General features: G+C 48.2%; 2 protein-coding genes across 2 annotated transcripts in view; one reads left to right on the top strand and one right to left on the bottom strand.

Annotated features, from left to right (window-relative positions):
• The window catches only part of LOC126000887 (reticulophagy regulator 2-like), a 545,054-nt gene that overhangs the window by 484,457 nt on the left and 42,814 nt on the right, over window positions 1-17,783 (top strand). The gene's annotated exons all lie outside the window — the stretch shown is intronic.
• NHEJ1 (non-homologous end joining factor 1) overlaps window positions 1-17,783 on the bottom strand; it is a 101,068-nt gene that overhangs the window by 70,650 nt on the left and 12,635 nt on the right. The window contains exons 4-5 of the mRNA XM_049768051.1: window positions 16,041-16,179; window positions 14,723-14,781 (exon numbers count right to left, since the gene is read on the bottom strand). Of these exons, the coding sequence (XP_049624008.1) occupies window positions 14,723-14,781; window positions 16,041-16,179 (198 nt within the window). The remainder of the gene's footprint in view (window positions 1-14,722; window positions 14,782-16,040; window positions 16,180-17,783) is intronic.

Genomic DNA, 17,783 nt, shown 5'->3' with positions numbered 1-17,783 from the left:
ACAAGAAACCTTGACAGTGACAGTATTATCAAACACAATACTGCCAGAGAGACAGCATGGAGGTAGGGCATTTGCCTTGCATGTAGAAGGATGGTGGTTCGAATCCCAGCATCCCATATGGTTTCCTGAGTCTTCCAGGAGCGATTTCTGAGGACAGAGCCAAGAGTAGCCCCTGAACACTGCCAGGTATGACCCCCCAAAAACAAAACAAACCAAAAAAACAGTACTTAAAATAAAAAGATACATGTGCTCACTGGTAAAATCACCTGCACAAGCACACCTTTTCAAGGGCTGAAACCAAATTTTAACTTCTCAATTTTAAACCTAACATGTTCACTATTTTCAATGTACTTTAATAGGTACTGCCCACAATGGGCTGAAACTTCTAAATAGAGAAACAAATAGACCAAAGAGTACCCGCACAGGATGTAGGAGGGGAAAAAAACCTGCTTCCTAAGACTTTGTGGCAATTCTCCCTAGCAAATTCCCCACAGGGGTGCCCTCAAACTCAGGAGCCTTGACAGCTCCCTATACCCCAGGGAGCTGGGCTGCACTCACAGGACCCTAATATTTGTGGCTCTCTCTTACTTTTGTGGGTGGCTCATTTGCCAGAACTGGCCCTTTACGTGAGGGCCACGGAAGCAGCTTTAGGAGGAAGGCAGGGGACTAATGCTATTATTGAGTCAGTAGGTCAGAGAAAGCCAAAGATAGCTCTTGAACTTTTGTTTTCTCTTTCCATTTCTTTTTTCGTAAGTTTATTTTGGTTGTGGGACTACACTTGGCTGCGTGCAGGACTGACTCCTGGCTCTATGCCCTGAGATCACTCCTGGTGGGGCTAGGGGACCCATATGTGGTGCTGGTGGTCACATGCAAAGCCAGCACCTTACCCCAGTACTAACTCTCCAGCCCCAATTCATTTCCATACATAGCCACCTTTACCAGCAGAAGAGAATTTTATGCCAAGGCTTTCACCTTACAACTCTCATTCCTGTGTGCCTCCTATTTCCAAGATGCTGCAGTGAATTCAGCAGAGAAAGCCCAAGAAGTAGGACAGCTCTGCAGGCAAAGAATTTATTAGCCCAACGGAGGAGATAAGAAAAGAAATGCTCACATGCCAGGCCACAGGGGAAAGTGTCAAAGGAATGATAGCGTAGCATTTCCCAATGTACCAGAATGGGGATGTTCTAATCTTCTGAACAAAGTTCAGAAAAAGAGCTCAAATATCTGAGAGCAGGCTTTGCAAACAGGAGTACCAGGTTCCTTCCTCAGCACTGCAAGGTCCCCTAAATACCAAGCCAAAGCCACCCCTCAGTATTGCTGGAATGCCATCCATAAACCTCTGCTTTTCAAACATGGGTCTCTCATCTAAAGCAAGTCCCCTCCAGCTCTTCAACATGATCTTTTTGGTTTTCTTTTCTTTTGTTTTTCTTTTTTCTTTCTTTTTTTTGGGGGCCATACCCAGCAGTACTTAGGGGTCCATCCAGGCCTCCTTCAAGCAAAGTCAGCACTAGTCTTTTGTACCCCCTCTCTGGTCCTTTCAATGTGAAAATGAGGAGGCCTAACCTCACATTTCTATGGGCCTGTCAATAGATATACCTACTCCCACCAACTCAGAAACTCAGAAACTTCCTCAGGCTCTCTGGTGGCTCTCAAAAAGATGACAGACACTATGTATCTGCTTGGGAAAGGTCTATGACTTACACAAACAAGCAAACTGCTGGAGCCAGAGAGATGGTCCAGCAGGTAAGGTTCCTGCCTTGCATACAACATACATAAAAGGTCCCATGGACAAATTACATGCTCTGACTACAGGAGGCCCACAATGTGCATGTCCTTCCACCTATCCCAACTAGGAATAAACCCCAACCATCACCAGGTGTCGAAATTGAAATTAAACACATAGAGATATAAATATGATCTCACTAATTTATGCATCAATGCTCAACTCAGTAGATCTCTCAAACTGGAGATGAAAACCAAACGAGAGAGGCTCCGGCAAAGTTCAAAGGGCTGGAGTAGATGCTCTGCATGCAGGATTCCTGGGTTCCAGTTCCCAAACCACATGGTCCCCCATCACTGCCAGGAGTGGTGGCAGGCTTGGTGGGCAATGCCTCTTTTGTACACCCTCCCACCCCACCAAAAAAGAGAGACTAACAGTAGACTTGGTAGAGCTTAAACAGAAAAACACATATGCAACACACACACACACACACACACACACACACACACACCAGAAAAACTAAATAAATGTTTTTTTAATAAGTTCCTTTGACTGAGGTGAGACACTGCACTCCGTCCCCACAGCCTCTAAACCAGGCTGGGTCTATTTAATTGTGTGGCCCATCTGAAAGGAGGTGCCAGACACATGCCCAAGCAACCCAGCTTTTCCCTCCAATGACTTCCATGCAGCCAGAGACCTGGGCACCTTGTCAGGCTCTCTGTGGGCTGCTGAGTCCCTAAGGCCTGCTTCTGATGTTGCTTAAGATAAAGAACTTGGGGGCCCGGAGAGATAGCACAGCGGCGTTTGCCTTGCAAGCAGCTGATCCAGGACCTAAGGTGGTTGGTTCGAATCCCGGTGTCCCATATGGTCCCCCGTGCCTGCCAGGAGCTATTTCTGAGCAGACAGCCAGGAGTAACCCCTGAGTGTCACCGGGTGTGGCCCAAAAACCAAAACAACAACAACAACAACAACAAAACAAAGATAGAGAACTTGGGTTGGGATAAAGTTTTTTCTCCAATGCTCCCAGAACTGGAAATCATTTTCAGAAATGGAAAAAGTACTACGACAAACAAGGTCAATGTCCATCCCCACATATCCACACTAGCAAGAGAGAAGAAAATGGGAGTTAGTAGATGCCATTTTATATTTCTATGTTGACATCTTTTTCATTTTCTCAGATTTTTAATCAAATAGTACTTCTTTGTTTGGGGGACCAGGCCCAGAAGAAATCACTCCTGGCAGGTCTGCATTCAGAAACTACTGGTGGGGTCAGAACCATATGAAGGTACTGAGGATTAAAGCCAGATCAACAGTATACAAGGCAAGTGTCCTCCCACTGTACTTTCTCTCCAGTCCCCAATTAATTTTCTATCAAAAGTATAAGCCCTTGGGCTGGAGAGGTGGTGCTAGAGGTAAGGCGTTCTGCCTTGCAAGTACTAGCCTAGGACGGACCATGGTTTGATCCCCTGGCATCCCTTATGGTCCCCCCCAAGCCAGGGGAGATTTCTGAGCACATAGCCAGGAGTAACCCCTGAGCATCAAATGGGTGTGGTAAAAAAAAAAAAAAAAGAAAAAAAAGAAAAGTATAAGCCCATATAGGGCCAGAGTGATGGCTCAGTGTTTGCCTTGCATGCAGCTGACCCAGGATGGACCCGGTTCAATCCCTGGCATCCCATATGGACCCCCAAGTCAGGAGTGATTTTGAGTGCGGAGCCACTGGGTGTAGCCCAAAACCCAAAAGCAAACAAATAAAACCAAACCAAACCAAAAAGTATAAGCCCATAAAGCTGGGACCAGGGCTCTGAGTAGAGAACTTATTTTGCATGTGTGAGGCTCTGGGTTCCATTTCCACCAAAAGGGAAGGGAAGGGAAGGGGAAGGGAGGGGAGGGGAGGGGAGGGGAGGGGAGGGAAGGGAAGGGAAGGGGAGGGGAGGGGAGGGGAGGGGAGGGGAGGGGAGGGAAGGGAAGGGAAGGGGAGGGGAGGGGAGGGGAGGGGAGGAAAGGGAAGGGAAGGGGAGGGGAGGGAAGGGGAGGGGAGGGGAGGGGAGGGGAGGGGAGGGGAGGGGAGGGGAGGGAAGGGAAGGGAAGGGAAGGGAAGGGGAAGGGGGAGGGGAGGGGAAGGGGAAGGGGAAGGGGAGGGGAGGGGAGGGGAAGAGAGGGGAGGGGAAGGGAGGGGAGGGGAGGGGAGGGGAGGGGAAGGGGAAGGGGAGGGGAAGGGGAGGGGGAGGGGAGGGGAAGAGAGGGGAGGGGAAGAGAGGGGAGGGGAGGGAAGGGAAGGGAAGGGAAGGGAAGGGAAGGGAAGGGAAGGGAAGGGAAGGGAAGGGAAGGGAAGGGAAGGGAAGGGAAGGGAAGGGAAGGGAAGGGAAGGGAAGGGGAGGGGAGGGGAGGGGAGGGGAGGAGAGGGGAGGGGAGGGGAGGGAAGGAAAGGGAGGGAGGGAGGGAGGGAGGGAGAGAGGGAGGGAGGAAGGAAGGAAGGAAGGAAGGAAGGAAGGAAGGAAGGAAGGAAGGAAGGAAGGAAGGAAGGAAGGAAGGAAGGAAGGAAGGAAGGAAGGAAGGAAGGAAGGAAGGAAGGAAGGAGAAAAGGACAACCTGATAGAGCTTTGTTAAAAAGAAATCAGGGGGGCTTTCTTGGCACAAAGGCAGAGAGGAGCTGGTCCTGAGAGCAGGGTGGGGGTGGAGGTGGGGCTGCAGGGATCCCAGCCAACAATGCCCTATGGAGACAATCATAAGGCGGCGGCCAGCCTGCCCTGGCCCTGCTTTCCAGCTCTGCAAGAGTGGTGGGCGCGTGTTTTAAATCAGAAAAACCATGGCTTTATATGCCTGGATTAGGCTGTGCCGAGCCCCACCCACCATGTTCCTCTTCTGCCAGGGGCACCACCAGTCTTTAGCTCACAGAGCCCACCGCAGGCAGCCCCAATCTTCCCACAGGATCGCTTTCAAACGTCCAAGCTGTGGCCAGAGCCCTGATGCCAGACAAACACAGACACACACCAGCCATAATGGTGATGAAATGCCTGCTGGCAGTATGGCTCCTTCCTCTTCCTTGGGATAGAGATGTGATAGAAGATTAATAACAGGCAGGGATTAGGAAAATACAACAACAACAATAAAAATCTGAGAAAGAGGGGGCCGAAGAGATAGCATGGAAGTAGGGCATTTGCCTTGCATGCAGAAGGACGGTGGTTTGAATCCCGCAACCCATAGGGTCCCCCGAGCCTGCCAGGAGCGATTTCTGAGTGTAGAGCCAGAAGGAACTTCTAGCGCTGCCAGATGTGACCCAAAAACAAAACAACAAAAAATCTGAGAAAGAACTTTGGCAAGTAAGCACCAGGCCTCCAACCCCTCACTAACGGCCTATGAACATCCAGTTGTGCTCTCCTGCTATAATCATACTTTTTTTTTTTTTTTTTTTTGGTTTTTGGTTTTTGGGTCACACCCGGTAGTGCTCAGGGGTTATTCCTGGCTCCAGGCTCAGAAATTGCTCCTGGCAGGCACGGGGGACCATATGGGGTGCCGGGATTCGAACCGATAACCTCCTGCATGAAAGGCAAACGCCTTACCTCCATGCTATCTCTCCGGCCCCCCATAATCATACTTTTTACCTCACTTCCTAGAAGCCTCTCTAACTCAGGGTTTTGGGGCCACACCTAGCTGTTATCAGGACTTATTCTGATTTTTTTGTTTGAATTTTTGGGCCACACCCAGTGACACTCAGGGGTTACTCCCCCCTGATTATGTGCTCAGAAATCACTCCTGGCTTGGGGGACCATATGGGACGCCAGGGGATTGAACCACAGTCAGTCCTAGGCTAGTACAGGCGAGGCAGACACCTTACCGCTCCGCACCACCACTCCGGCCCCTATTCTTTTTTTTTTTTTTTAATTTAATACTTTATTTAGTTTGGTGACGCTCAGGGGTTACTCCTGGCTCTGTGCTCAGTAATCATTCCTGGTAGAATCTGGGGACCATATGGGATGCCAGAATTGAACCCAAGTCCGTTCTGGGCCAGCCACATGCAAGGCAAACACCTTACTGCAGTACTATCTCTCCAGCCCTTTGTTCTGTTACTCTGATACTCTCTCTCCCTTCCCTCTTCACTCTTACTCATATTTTATTTCTTTTGCCCAAGTGCTGGCCAACTAAAACACCTTCCACATCGTCCCTTAGCAAACCCTCCACTTATGTGGTGCCATATCACTCACTCAGAACTATGATTCCACTGACAGTAGCAGCATCGTCCCGAGGTGGTACCCAAACCCAGAAAGGTACATGAGCATTCCAATCAAGAGAACAGATCAGTGCCATGTGTTATGGGTGAGAAAGTTACCAAGGGCAGAACAGGTATTTTCTGCCATTGAAACTTATTCTTTCTCCCACTGCCTATTAAGGCCAGAAAAATATCTACTCTGGGAGCCAGACAGAGAGGACAAAGATAAAAGCCCTGGTTTGGCATGTGGCTGCTGTAGCCATGGTCCTGGTTCAAATCTCAGCATTACAGAGGTTTCCCCAAGCTAATGCCAGGGGCCATTCATAGTCACAGAGCCAGGAAAGGGCTACTCATGAACACTGAGCCCTGCTGAGTATGAAAGACAGGAAGGAAGGAGGGAAAGAGGTAGGGAGACAGACAGACAGACAGACAGACAGACAGACAGACAGACAGACAGAGAAACCTAGTGTGAATGTGGTGTCTCCCTCCCATAATGAATCACAGGGCCAAGAGGAGCAGATGCCCAACTATCTGTGGAAGGAGAGTCCAGAGGGAGAGAAGACTGAGAAATGAGGAAAATAACTCTCAGTACTGTGACTAATGTTCCTTCAAGGATTTCTTTTAGGTTCTTATTCCGGCTCTGAAAAAATAGGGGGAGGGGGTGGTTTCTAGGATCTTTCAATAAAAAATTCAAGTTTGAGTGCTGGGGGAGGAAGTTCAGTGGTACTACATGTCTTGCAACTGTGAGGCCCTGTGTTTGATCCCCACTATTCTTCCATACACACAGAGAAAGTCAAAAGAGTTCAAAGAGCTTATAGTATATGCTTTGCAGAGAGAGGACCTGAGTTCAATCCCCAGCACCACCCGAAGCAACTGAGCACTTTCTGGTTTGGCTCCAAACCCAAAACAAAACAAAACACATTTGAAACTTTTACTTCATCCCACAACTGGGACTAACTCCAGAAAACGTGTCAAGGAAAAAAGGTTGGGCCGGGCCAGAGAGGTAGTACAGTGAATAAGGTACTCTCCCCTTGCATACTGTAGACTCCAGCACCACATATGTCTCCTGACATCGCCAGGAGTGAACCCTGAGCACAGAGATAGAAGTCAGCCCTGAACACTTCTGGGTATGGCCCAACGCAGAAGGATGGAAAGAAGAAAGTGGGGGAAGAAGAGAGGAAGGAACCTTTTCCCTGTGGCAAATGGGCACAGGACATTCAGCACGTACGAATCTGGCTGAGGCACGCAGACCCACATTCTTCTCCCTGCTGAGCCAAAACACTCAATAAAGGGGAGACTAACCAGAGACAATAGAGTAGACAGAGTTTATTTTCTGCTTATATAGAGAAAACAAAAGCACAGAAAACAAACAAACAAAAAACAAAGTAGAGGGTCAAAGGGCCAGCACAGGAGAGGCATGCATGCTTGCCTTGCAAGCAGCTAACTCTGGTTCAATCCTCAGTACCATTGAGAGTGATCCCTGAGCAGAGTTAGGCGCAGCTCTCAAGCATCGGCAGGCAAGTTCCCCAAACCCCCACAATAAAAAATAAATGAATAAATAAACAAAAATAAAAGGTAGAATGTGGTAACTTGCAAGGAGGCAGGGATGAGGCTTACAGATATGTGGGGATTTGGGAGCTGGTTTGGTCCACACCTGGGAATGCTCAAGGGATATTCTCTAGCTGGACATGCCAGATAACTCCAGGTGCTGCTTGGAGGACCACGTGTGTTGATGTATGGCAGCTAAATCTGAACACGCCCCTTGGGTACCACCACTGTAATGACAGTTGAACCTGAACACACCCCTTGAACATGCCCCCTATCATGCCAGGTATAAAAAGAGGAAATTTGGACCTTTGGGGTGGGGTGGGGCAGGACAGTGTTCAGAGAAGTGCCTGCCAGTCTGCAGGGGGCTGGAGTTAAAAGTATTGGCGAGATGCTGCCTGTGTATCTATCCCTCTTTCTTTTTCCATTGAACCCAGGCGTTTCCAATGAATCTATCTCTTTCTCCCTCTCTCTGAAACCCCTGGGCAGCAGCTGCAGGCCTCAGACTCCAGGAGAAGTTAAATATATATAGTTGGGGCCAGAGAGATAGCACAGCGGTAAGGCATTTGCCTAGCATGCAGACCAATGGTAGTTTGAATCCTGGCATTCCATATAGTCCATATGGTTCCCCCGAGCCTGTTAGGAGTTATTTCTGGTCACAGAGCCAGGAGTAACCTCTGAGTGCTGCTGGGTGTGGCCAAAAAAAAAAAAAAAAAAAAAAAAAAAAAAGGATATTTGCCTGTGGACCTGCAGCTTACTGCAGTAACTTCAGCAAAGAATTCTACACAAGAGGTGTCAAGGACAGGCTCAAACACAGAATCCCCATATAGAAAGCAAGTGCTTCAGCCCCAAGACTTGGGATTTTTTTAAATGGTCATCAAAATCAGGACCATAGATATGAGGAGAGAAAAATAAAAACTATAGTTTTTATTAAAAAAGCTATAGTTCACAGGGATGTGTCCATAAGCCTTTGATTGCTTTCCCTTAGGAAGTGGGGTTTAGAGGACTTGAGAGATAGTACAGTGGGTAGGGCATTTGCCTTGTAAATAGCTGAGCTAGGTTCAACCCCCATTCACATATGGTCCCCTGAGCACCACCAAGAGTGATCCCTGAGTGCAGAGCCAGGAGTATGCCCTGAGCACAGCCAACATTGAAAAGAAAAGACCAAAGCAAAAGAGCGTCACTTCTTGGTAGAGATTACATGAAGACCAAGGCTTCCACTGGAGACTCAGTATCAGGCTCTTGGGCTGGCATTGGATCAATGACTCTGCGGGAAGCCAGGGCTACAACAAGGGAGTGGCCCAAAGCAGAGATCAAGTGGCCAGAACGTGGCACCTCCTGCCAACAAAACTGAGAGAGGGACTTTAAGTCAAGCTAGCCTGTTAGCCTAATGGTGTCTACCTTGGTTGCCATTCCACAGGAAGCCCCAAGTCAGACTCCCAGCCAGGCAACTTCCAGACTCCTAAGCTGCAAAACCCAGCTCAGACACAAGAGTTACTGGAAGCCACTAAATGCTGAAGTAATGTGTGCCACGACACAGCCAGTCACTATTGGCAGAAAGGCAGACAGGAGCTGGTCCCGTGAAGAGCTGAAGCAAGAGCTTAGGTGCAGCAGAAAGGCAGGTGATATGAAGACTGTCAGTGAGACATAGCTGTAAAGGGCAGCAAAGGAGAGACACATGAGGGTAGTTTGAAAAGGTAGGGAGGCCCCCATCACACATGTCACAGGATATGGGGGATCATTTCTTGTGAAACCAGTGACAAGCCTAGAGCAGGAAAAGTCACAATGAAAAGATCTCATAAGATTGCTGGGCAGGTTCAAAAGCAATAGCACAGTAGGTAGGGAATTTTGCCCGGGATGCCGGTTGCATACAAAGCAAGCATCTTAACCCCTGTACTACCTCTCTTGCACCCAATAATTAATTTTTGGACATGTTTAAGGTATTGTATACAAGCTGTCCAGAAGAAAATATCCAATATGCACAAATAAATAGAGCCAGTGAGGGTTAGTGTTGTGATTTGGATGTGAAGCACCTGCCTTGCTTGTAGGAGACCCGGGGTCACACACCCTCTCCCCCCAAAAACAGCAAATGGAAAAACAGCAACAACAAAAAGAAACAGAGGCTCAAAACATAACAGAAAAATTAAGAGGCTAGAGAGGTATATAGAAATGAGAGTGGAGGGGCCGGGCGGTGGCGCTGGAGGTAAGGTGCCTGCCTTACCGGCGCTAGCCTAGGACGGACCTCGGTTCGATCCCCCGGCGTCCCATATGGTCCCCCAAGAAGCCAGGAGCAACTTCTGAGCGCATAGCCAGGAGTAACCCCTGAGCGTCACAGGGTGTGGCCCAAAAACCAAAAAAAAAAAAAAAAAAAAGAAATGAGAGTGGAATGGGGTATGGATGAGATCACCCTGACAAAAAGGGTAAAGGGTGAAAGATCAAGGACATGGCCTGGTGGCACTAACATTGACAGGAAAGGTAAAGAAAGGACCCAGAGGAAGAGAGGGAACCAGAGAGAGGCTCTTGGTATACCAAAAATTGAGGATTTCAGGGGAAAGAATGCCCCACCTTCCCCAGGGGCCTCTGCCATAACCTCTGGCTCCTTCAGGAGAGCAAAGAGAAACTTCAGTGCTGCAAGTAGACAGGGATGAAGATAGAAACCCAAAGGAGACAGGATGCTAAGGTCACAGCCACATTTAGGGCACTGAGTCAAATCCATGTTTGCTGCAGTTACACAATCCAACACCATCGTCTCCACACAAAAAGGTTCAAAATAGGAGCCTGAGCACCCATGGAGTACCCAGAAGACAACATGGCAAAGGGCACCACTTGGGCTCGAATCTGTTCCTCTGAAAGCAGATGTGGGAGGAGCTGGTTATGTCGCTCCAAGGCCCCCTCCCAGAGAAAACCAATCTCACACACTGCACGTGCGTGAATGTGCGAGCGCACGCACGCGCACACACGAAATTCCCAGTCTGTTTCTGGTGCCGAGGGCTGAGTCCTGGCCAGGGGTTGCCAGCTGCCGAGGGCGGGACCCTCTGGGGGCTGCCACTGTCCCCGCGCCTGGCCACAGCTGGTTGGAGCAGCGTGCAGCCCCGGTGACTCACACGCCCATGAAAACCGCCTGTGGCCCAGTGGCACAGCCTCGGAATGCCAGCCTGAGGCCAGCTCCCGCCTCACCCCATTACACTGGGATAAATAAATAAAGAGTGCGCCAGCGGCCACACCGCCTGATGGCAACCAGATGGAGGGAGGGAGCCGGGCAGGGCCGGGTAAGGGCTGAGCTCCAGGAGCCAGGCTGAAGGGACACAGGCTGCCCATATACTCTCACCCTCAAGCCCCTCTCCAGTGACATAGCTTCCATTCCCAAAGGTGCCCCCTCAACACCAGGTCCTGGGAAATTATCTCTCTGGATCCTGGAGACAAATCTAGCCAATAACCACACTATCATCCGACCATCACTCACCATGCCAGGGCACCCCATAGAGTTAGGCTAGTACCAGAAGCCCCCCATCTTGGGTGCCCCAAAGTGAGAAATCAAAGACTATTTCAGGGAGAGAAAAAGCAAAAGGATTGAATAAGTGAATAGCCCTCCCAATCCATACTTCAACCCTGCAACAGTTTCCTGGACCTCAGTATCCTGGGCACCTCCCTTGCCAGCTGCTTCCCATACCCTGGCCCTATCTCTGTGGCCCTTACCTAGCCATCACCCCAAGAAGCAGAAGAAACAGATCCTGGACAGAACCACAAAGTATCTGTCTCTGTTTGTCTGTCTGCCTGTCTCTCTCTCTCTCTCTCTCTCTCTCTCTCTCTCTCTCTCTCTCTCTCTCTCTCTCTCTCTCCTCTCTCTCTTCTCTCTCTCTCTCTCTCTCTCTCTCACACACACACACACACACACACACACACACACACACACTCCATCCCCCCGTCATCCCAAGCTCTCTGGCCTGATTTATTTATTTTCCTAAGTTGCTTATTTTGAAGGCACATCCTTTAGCTCAGTCTCGGGTGACCCCCTGACCCTCCCATGTCCTGTTTGCAGGACCCCAGGAGAACAGAGTAACCAAAAAGAAGCTGTGGCCAGAAGACATTCTAGGGCACGGCAGGAAACTGTCCAGGACTCAGGGGATATGTGGAGGACAGTAAAGGGCCCTCAGAAGTCAGTATATGCCCCCCTCAGCTCAGTCCTTAACTCTCCCCTCACCGATGGCTATCACCAATTAAAGCAGCAAAACAAAATCAGTATTAGCCCAGATGATATGCAGGGGTGGTGAAGAGAGATGCCCAGAAATGCCAAGAGGTGATGGAGAAACATTTGCCCAAATCAAAAACTATGGTGCTTCATCCTCCAGAAGAGGAACAGCCACTTGGAGCTGATTTCTTCATCAGTGAAATGGAGAGGTCTCCCTGCCCAACTCTCCCTTTCTGGGTAAAGCAGAATTCTACAAGTCTGTGTAATTTGAGTGTGACCCCCACCCCACCCCCAAAACTTAGAGGACCAATACTCTTGAAGTAGCTGGTTCCAAAGCACCAAAATTTGCCCAGTGCCTGAATACTTTTGCATACTTTCATTCAGTTCCCTGCCCACAGCACAGGAGATGCAGTTCCAATTGTGCTGGAAACACAGATGCTCGAGAGAAAAGATTTATTCAAAGCTGCTAAATAATCAGAAGACTTGCTACAGACCCCAAGTCTAGGTCTAACAACTGGGGCATGTTGTGGATGAAATAAGCTCCAACTGTTACTATGGGCCACACTGCCAAGATTTTCATAATCTCCCTAGAGCATATACACTAAATTGACACATTCAGCTCATACTATGCAGAACTTGCTACTTCTGGGTATTATGCTCAGGGCTAGAGATAAGAAATGCATTCAAGGGGCCAGAGAGATAGTATAGGAGTTAAGGCAATTGCCTTGAATCCCACCAGCCCCAGTTCAAATCTCCAGCACCATAAATGGTCCCACCATCACCACCACTACCTGGGGTCATTCCTGAGCTCAGAGCCAGCATTTCTCTGTGTGGCCCAATTACCACCAAATCCAAAATAAAAGAATTGCACTCCTCCCCTCAAGGAATCCAAAGATCAACAATACACAGTAAAGTACAGAAGTATGTAAAGATAACAAGGTTAGAAAAAAGCATTGTAGAACCAGAGAGAACAGCGGGTAAGGTGTTTGCCTTGCACATGGCAGACCCAGGTTCAATCGCCAGTATCCCATATGGTCCTCTGAACACCGCCAGTAATTCCTGAGTGCAGGGCCAGGAGTAATGCCTGAGTACCACTGAAGGTGGTCCAAAATCTATAGAAAAAAGGGGAAAAAACAAAAAACCTTTGCATTTTAGGCAATCGAAAGTCATTCTATATGGCTATAAGGCATAAAGTACATTTTTATTTACTACCAAGGAACTACGCTGGGTGGGTTGGGAGTATTAGAACCAGAGGTGGCTTCTCTGCTGGGCTAAGAATAAAGGGTAAAGGAGTAGGGTAGGATCAGGGCTGACACAATGGGCTGGAGCAGAGGCTTTGTCTGTGGGAGACACAGGCTTCATTCCTGGCATCATATGGTCCCCTGAATACCAAGCCAGGAGTAAATTCCCAAACACTGCTGGTTGTGGCTCCAAAACAAAACAAAGAAGTCTTGCATGAGCTGAGGCAGGGAACTGGGTGTCATTCTCAGTGACGTTAATCTGCTTCTTCACACCCAGACATGTTATGGGCCCAGGAATTCTCAGATAAAGATAGCCAAGAACTTCCTTCACCAGCTGAGGTTTACTGTATGTTTCCAGTAAAGACTTAAAACCCTACGCTGCATCCAGATTTTAAAATAGATGCCGTCCCCTGAAGTCATGACTGCTTCTGGCTGTGAACAGAGCCAACCACATGGCTGCTATTATTATTATTATTATTATTATTATTATTATTATTATTATTATTATTATGGTCATCTCCAGAGGTACTCAAGGAGCCAGAGGCCACTCCCTCACAATATCTTAGGGGTCCAGTGGTGCCAGTGTTCAAATTCAGATCCAAGTACTGAAGCTGTTTCTCCAAGACCCCTCAACTCCCATCTTTTGTTCTTAGTGCTAAGACCCGAATCATTGTGGGATGACACTGCCCTGCCCACAATCAGAGGCAGAACAGAAAGTTTCCGAATGAAGAACACTTGCTCTATGCCTCATCCTGCAAACAGAGCTATTTCGGGTTCAATGGAAGTTGGAGTCCAGACTCTGTCTGTCCGCAAAAGTTTACAAATTAGCCAGGAAAATATGCAGAAATGAGAACAAACTATAGATCACACGACTTTCTTTTTTCTTTCGCATTTTTTTTGGGGGGAGGAGGATGCCATACCTGGCAGTGCTCAGGGCTTACTCTTGATTCTATGCCCAGGGAAGGGCTTGGAGGACCCTATGCAGTGCAAAGGATCAAACCAAGGTTGGCCACATGCTAGGCAAGTGCACTCTCCTTCTGGCAGATCACACAATATTCTGACAGCAATTTTCTTACATAAATGAAGTACTAGTACTAACTTGGATAGCACGTATAACGAGTAAAGAGGACAATATTCCTAAGGCACTAACTGTACAACCAACAAGTACCCTAAGAGTCAGAGAAAGAGAAGATCAATATTGACTGGTATTATCAAAGGTCACTATTATTAATATCCCCCATTTGGCATTTAATTGATGTTTCTTTTGGACACATTCAATCCTTAGAAGGAAAACCCAGGCAGGCACTTTGACAGGCCACAATTATCTACTCCCCATTCATTCCCTTGCCAGTCCCCTTGTCTAAACACTGTGATTTTCCACTGTGCACACAAGACAGTGTGGCAAACGGCCGTCCTACGCATGTCACTGCCCCTAGCTGCAGGAAGCAAAACGGTACTGAACAAGCAGTAGAGTCTGGATTCAGCTCCACCATTCAGGGCTCACCACGTCAAGATTGTCCAGCTAGTCAACCAAGCCTCCTGAGGCTATAGGCTTCTGGATGAAATTCATTAACAGAGACAGTTTTCCAAGACTTAGCAGTCGGCTTCCACCTTTTACCTTCATCCACTAGCACCTCCAGCCCTGCTCCTGCCATCCTGCCCACGTATGAGATTTTCCACAGGCCATTTCTCACCCAAGTAAAGGTTCTCTGCCACCATGTCAACAACCTAACATCCCCAAACAGTAAATCCGAGCCTTAGTGGCTGGAGGGAGGAAGTAAAGGCAGTCGAGCAGAAAGGAAATCACCAATACACACTACCTCTGCCATAAACTGTTCCAAGAAGGAGTTTTCCTCAAATGGCTCCGTCTTCAACCGATCTGTAAAAGGAATGGTGGGAAGGAAAAAAAAAATGAATTCTTGGGCCAGAGAGATGGCACAGCGGGTAGGGTGTGTATCCTTCATGCAGCCAAGCTCAGTGCAAACCCAGCACCAGACATGTTCCCCTGAGCACCACCAGGAGTCACTCCTGAGCACAGAGCCAGAAACAGCCTCTGTGCATGCTTGGGTATAGTCCTACTTCCCCACCCCACCTCTACTCTCCCAAAATAAAGAAATGTGAGTCCTTAGAGTAAGCCTCTTATCTACAGGATGGAAAGAGAATCCAGTATTCCTTTGGAAAAAGAATGAATATAAATCCAGAGATTCCTCACTCAATGGGGATAGGTGGGGAAAAGGCTTATGGATGGGACTAGAGAGATAACACAGTGGGTGGGCTCTTACGTTGCACTCAGCTAACTGGGTTTGAGTCCCAGCATCCCATAAAGCAGGGGCCTCAAACTCAATTTACCTAGGGGCCACAGGAGGCAAAGTCAGGGTGAGGCAGGGCCGCATAAGGGATTTCACTTACCGAATATCCACAATAAAAAATCGCATTAGTAAGAAAAAGATCGCAAAAAATCGCATTAAACATTTGCATACCCCGAATGGAACTGCTCGGGGTATGCAAATGTTTAATGCGATTTTTTCCTACTAATGCGATTTTTATTGAGATTATTCGGTAAGCGAATAATCGCGAATACTGCAATATTTGAAGGCCGGCCGCGGGCTACAAAATGTTGTACGGAGGGCCGCAAATGGCCCGCGGGCTGCGAGTTTGAGACCCCTGCCATAAAGTGTTGTAGACTACTCAGTATGGCCCCAAAGAAATCAGCAAACAGGAAGAAGAATTTGTGGGCAAACAACAGGAAGTGAAGGTGATGGGCTATAAAATGCAGGTTTGAGGGCTGTCATGGGCACTTGAAGATCTTTCCAAAGGTCAACTTGACATTAAACACTAGAGCTCGGCAGCTTCCTATGGGCCCAAAAAAATGCTGCAGTCCTCACACCATATGGTACCATTCTTGGCCACTTTCAGTCTGTCCTCGCTATTACAGCAGGAGGTTGGGAGGTCTGGACTCAAGAGACAGTCTTTATCACCCACTTGGATGGTACCTAGCCAGATGCTAAGACAGGGAGAAAAGTCTCCTGACTTAGACAGTTCCCAGATTTACCCACACTGAAGAAGCTCCTTTCCTCATGCCCTTGGACTAACCATGCCTACCTCTCCCAACCCTTCGCCTCCCAATATGCTTCATACCTCGGCTCAGTGTAGCCCCACTTTCCTGATAGTCCCGGAGCTCCAGGTCTTTCAAGTGAAGCAGCGTTGTGAGCTCCCTCACTTGGCACTGCAAGGCCAGACCCATGCCCATGAGAGGACGGATCAAATGCCGGGACACCTGTCATGGAGGAGAGTGGTATCAGCCAGCAAACATATACCAAGAGTGCCTCAACCCTCTCCTAGGTGCTAAGGAAAACACAGGAGTAGAAATATTTGCAGAGGAAGCTGTTCAAAGGCGAGCGATCCATTGACACAGAGATAGGAGCAAATAGAATCACTATGTAAGCCTCCTAAAGAGCGTGGAGGGCCTTCTTTGTGGCACAGATAACACTCATGAATAGAGAGAGCCGAGAGCTGGAGTTTAAAGAGGAAAATGATAATAATTAATCATAAGAAAATGTTACCTCATAGGCTGGAGCAATAATATAGCAGGTAGGGTGGTTGCCTTGTACCCAGCTAAGCAAGGTTCAATCTCCAGTATACTATATGGTCCTCTGAGCCCTGCCAGAAGTTATTTCTGAGCTCAGCTGGGTGTGCCCCCCTTCTTACTCCCTCCCCCAAAATAAGAGCTACCTCCATCCTCAAGAGACAAAAGCAGACCTGAGACAAAGAGACAGTACAGTGGGGTAAGGAGGTTGCCCACCAAGCAAGCAGTCACCCAGATTGAAGTCCTGATACCATAAAGCAGGGTCCTCAAACTTCTTAAACAAGGGACCAGTTCACTGTCCCTCTGACTATTGGAGGGCCAGACTATAGTTTAAAAAATAGGGGCTGGAGCGGTGGCACTAGAGATAAGGCGCCTGCCTTGCAAGCGCTAGCCTAGGACGGACCGCAGTTTGATCCCCCGGAGATCCGCTGGTGTCCCATATGGTCTCCTCAAACAAGGAGCGATTTCTGAGCGCATAGCCAGGAGTAACCCCTGAGCGTCAATGGGGTTAAATAAATAAACAAATAAATAGTGTTTTCTGGCTGTAGTTTGAGGAACCTGTCTGACAGTGAGAGGAGGGGGAAGAGGAGAAGAGAGAGACAGGGAGACAGAGAGACAGAGAGAGAGAGAGAGACAGAGAGACAGAGACAGAGAGACAGAGAGAAACAGAAGAGGAGTTGAAGAGTATGGTGAACATTCCACACAAGCATACTGCAGACCCGGGATGAGTGAACTGCTATGAAGGACAGGCAGTAATAGCAAAAAATAAAACCTGACGAGCTAGATAAATGTCCTTAGAGTGGCCGCATGTGGATCACTGACCATAGTTTGAGGACACCTGCCATAAAGGAACCAGCGCTAAGAGGAATGATCCCTGATCGCAGATTCAGGAGGAAGCCCTGAGCACTAATGAGTGTGGACCAAAAAAAATAAATAAATAAAATTAAAATTAAAATAAAAACAAAACAGAAGATGGGAACTACAATAAAGAAAAACAAAAATCCAGAGATAAGGGACTAGCATTGGCCTTGCATGTGGTTAATCTGGGTTCAATTTCATATAGACCCCTGAGCCTGCCAGAGTAATTTCTGAGCACAAAGCCAGGAGTAACCCCTAAGTGCCACTGAGTGTGGCCCAAAAATAAAAACAACAACAACAAAAATCCGCCAAAGAAAGTGGAAAGTTCTAAAGCTCTAAAGGCTGAATTAGATCCAGACCATTAAGAGGCATTTTGGTTTGCCTAGAATGAACCCAGAGTTCCCATCAATTCCTACTAGAGCAGCTGAGTCCAAGGT

This window comes from Suncus etruscus, chromosome 2 (genome assembly GCF_024139225.1).
Source record: "Suncus etruscus isolate mSunEtr1 chromosome 2, mSunEtr1.pri.cur, whole genome shotgun sequence".
NCBI lineage: Eukaryota > Metazoa > Chordata > Mammalia > Eulipotyphla > Soricidae > Suncus > Suncus etruscus.
The sequence above is the reverse complement of the archived record's forward strand: the minus strand, read 5'-3'. Positions and strand labels throughout refer to the sequence as shown.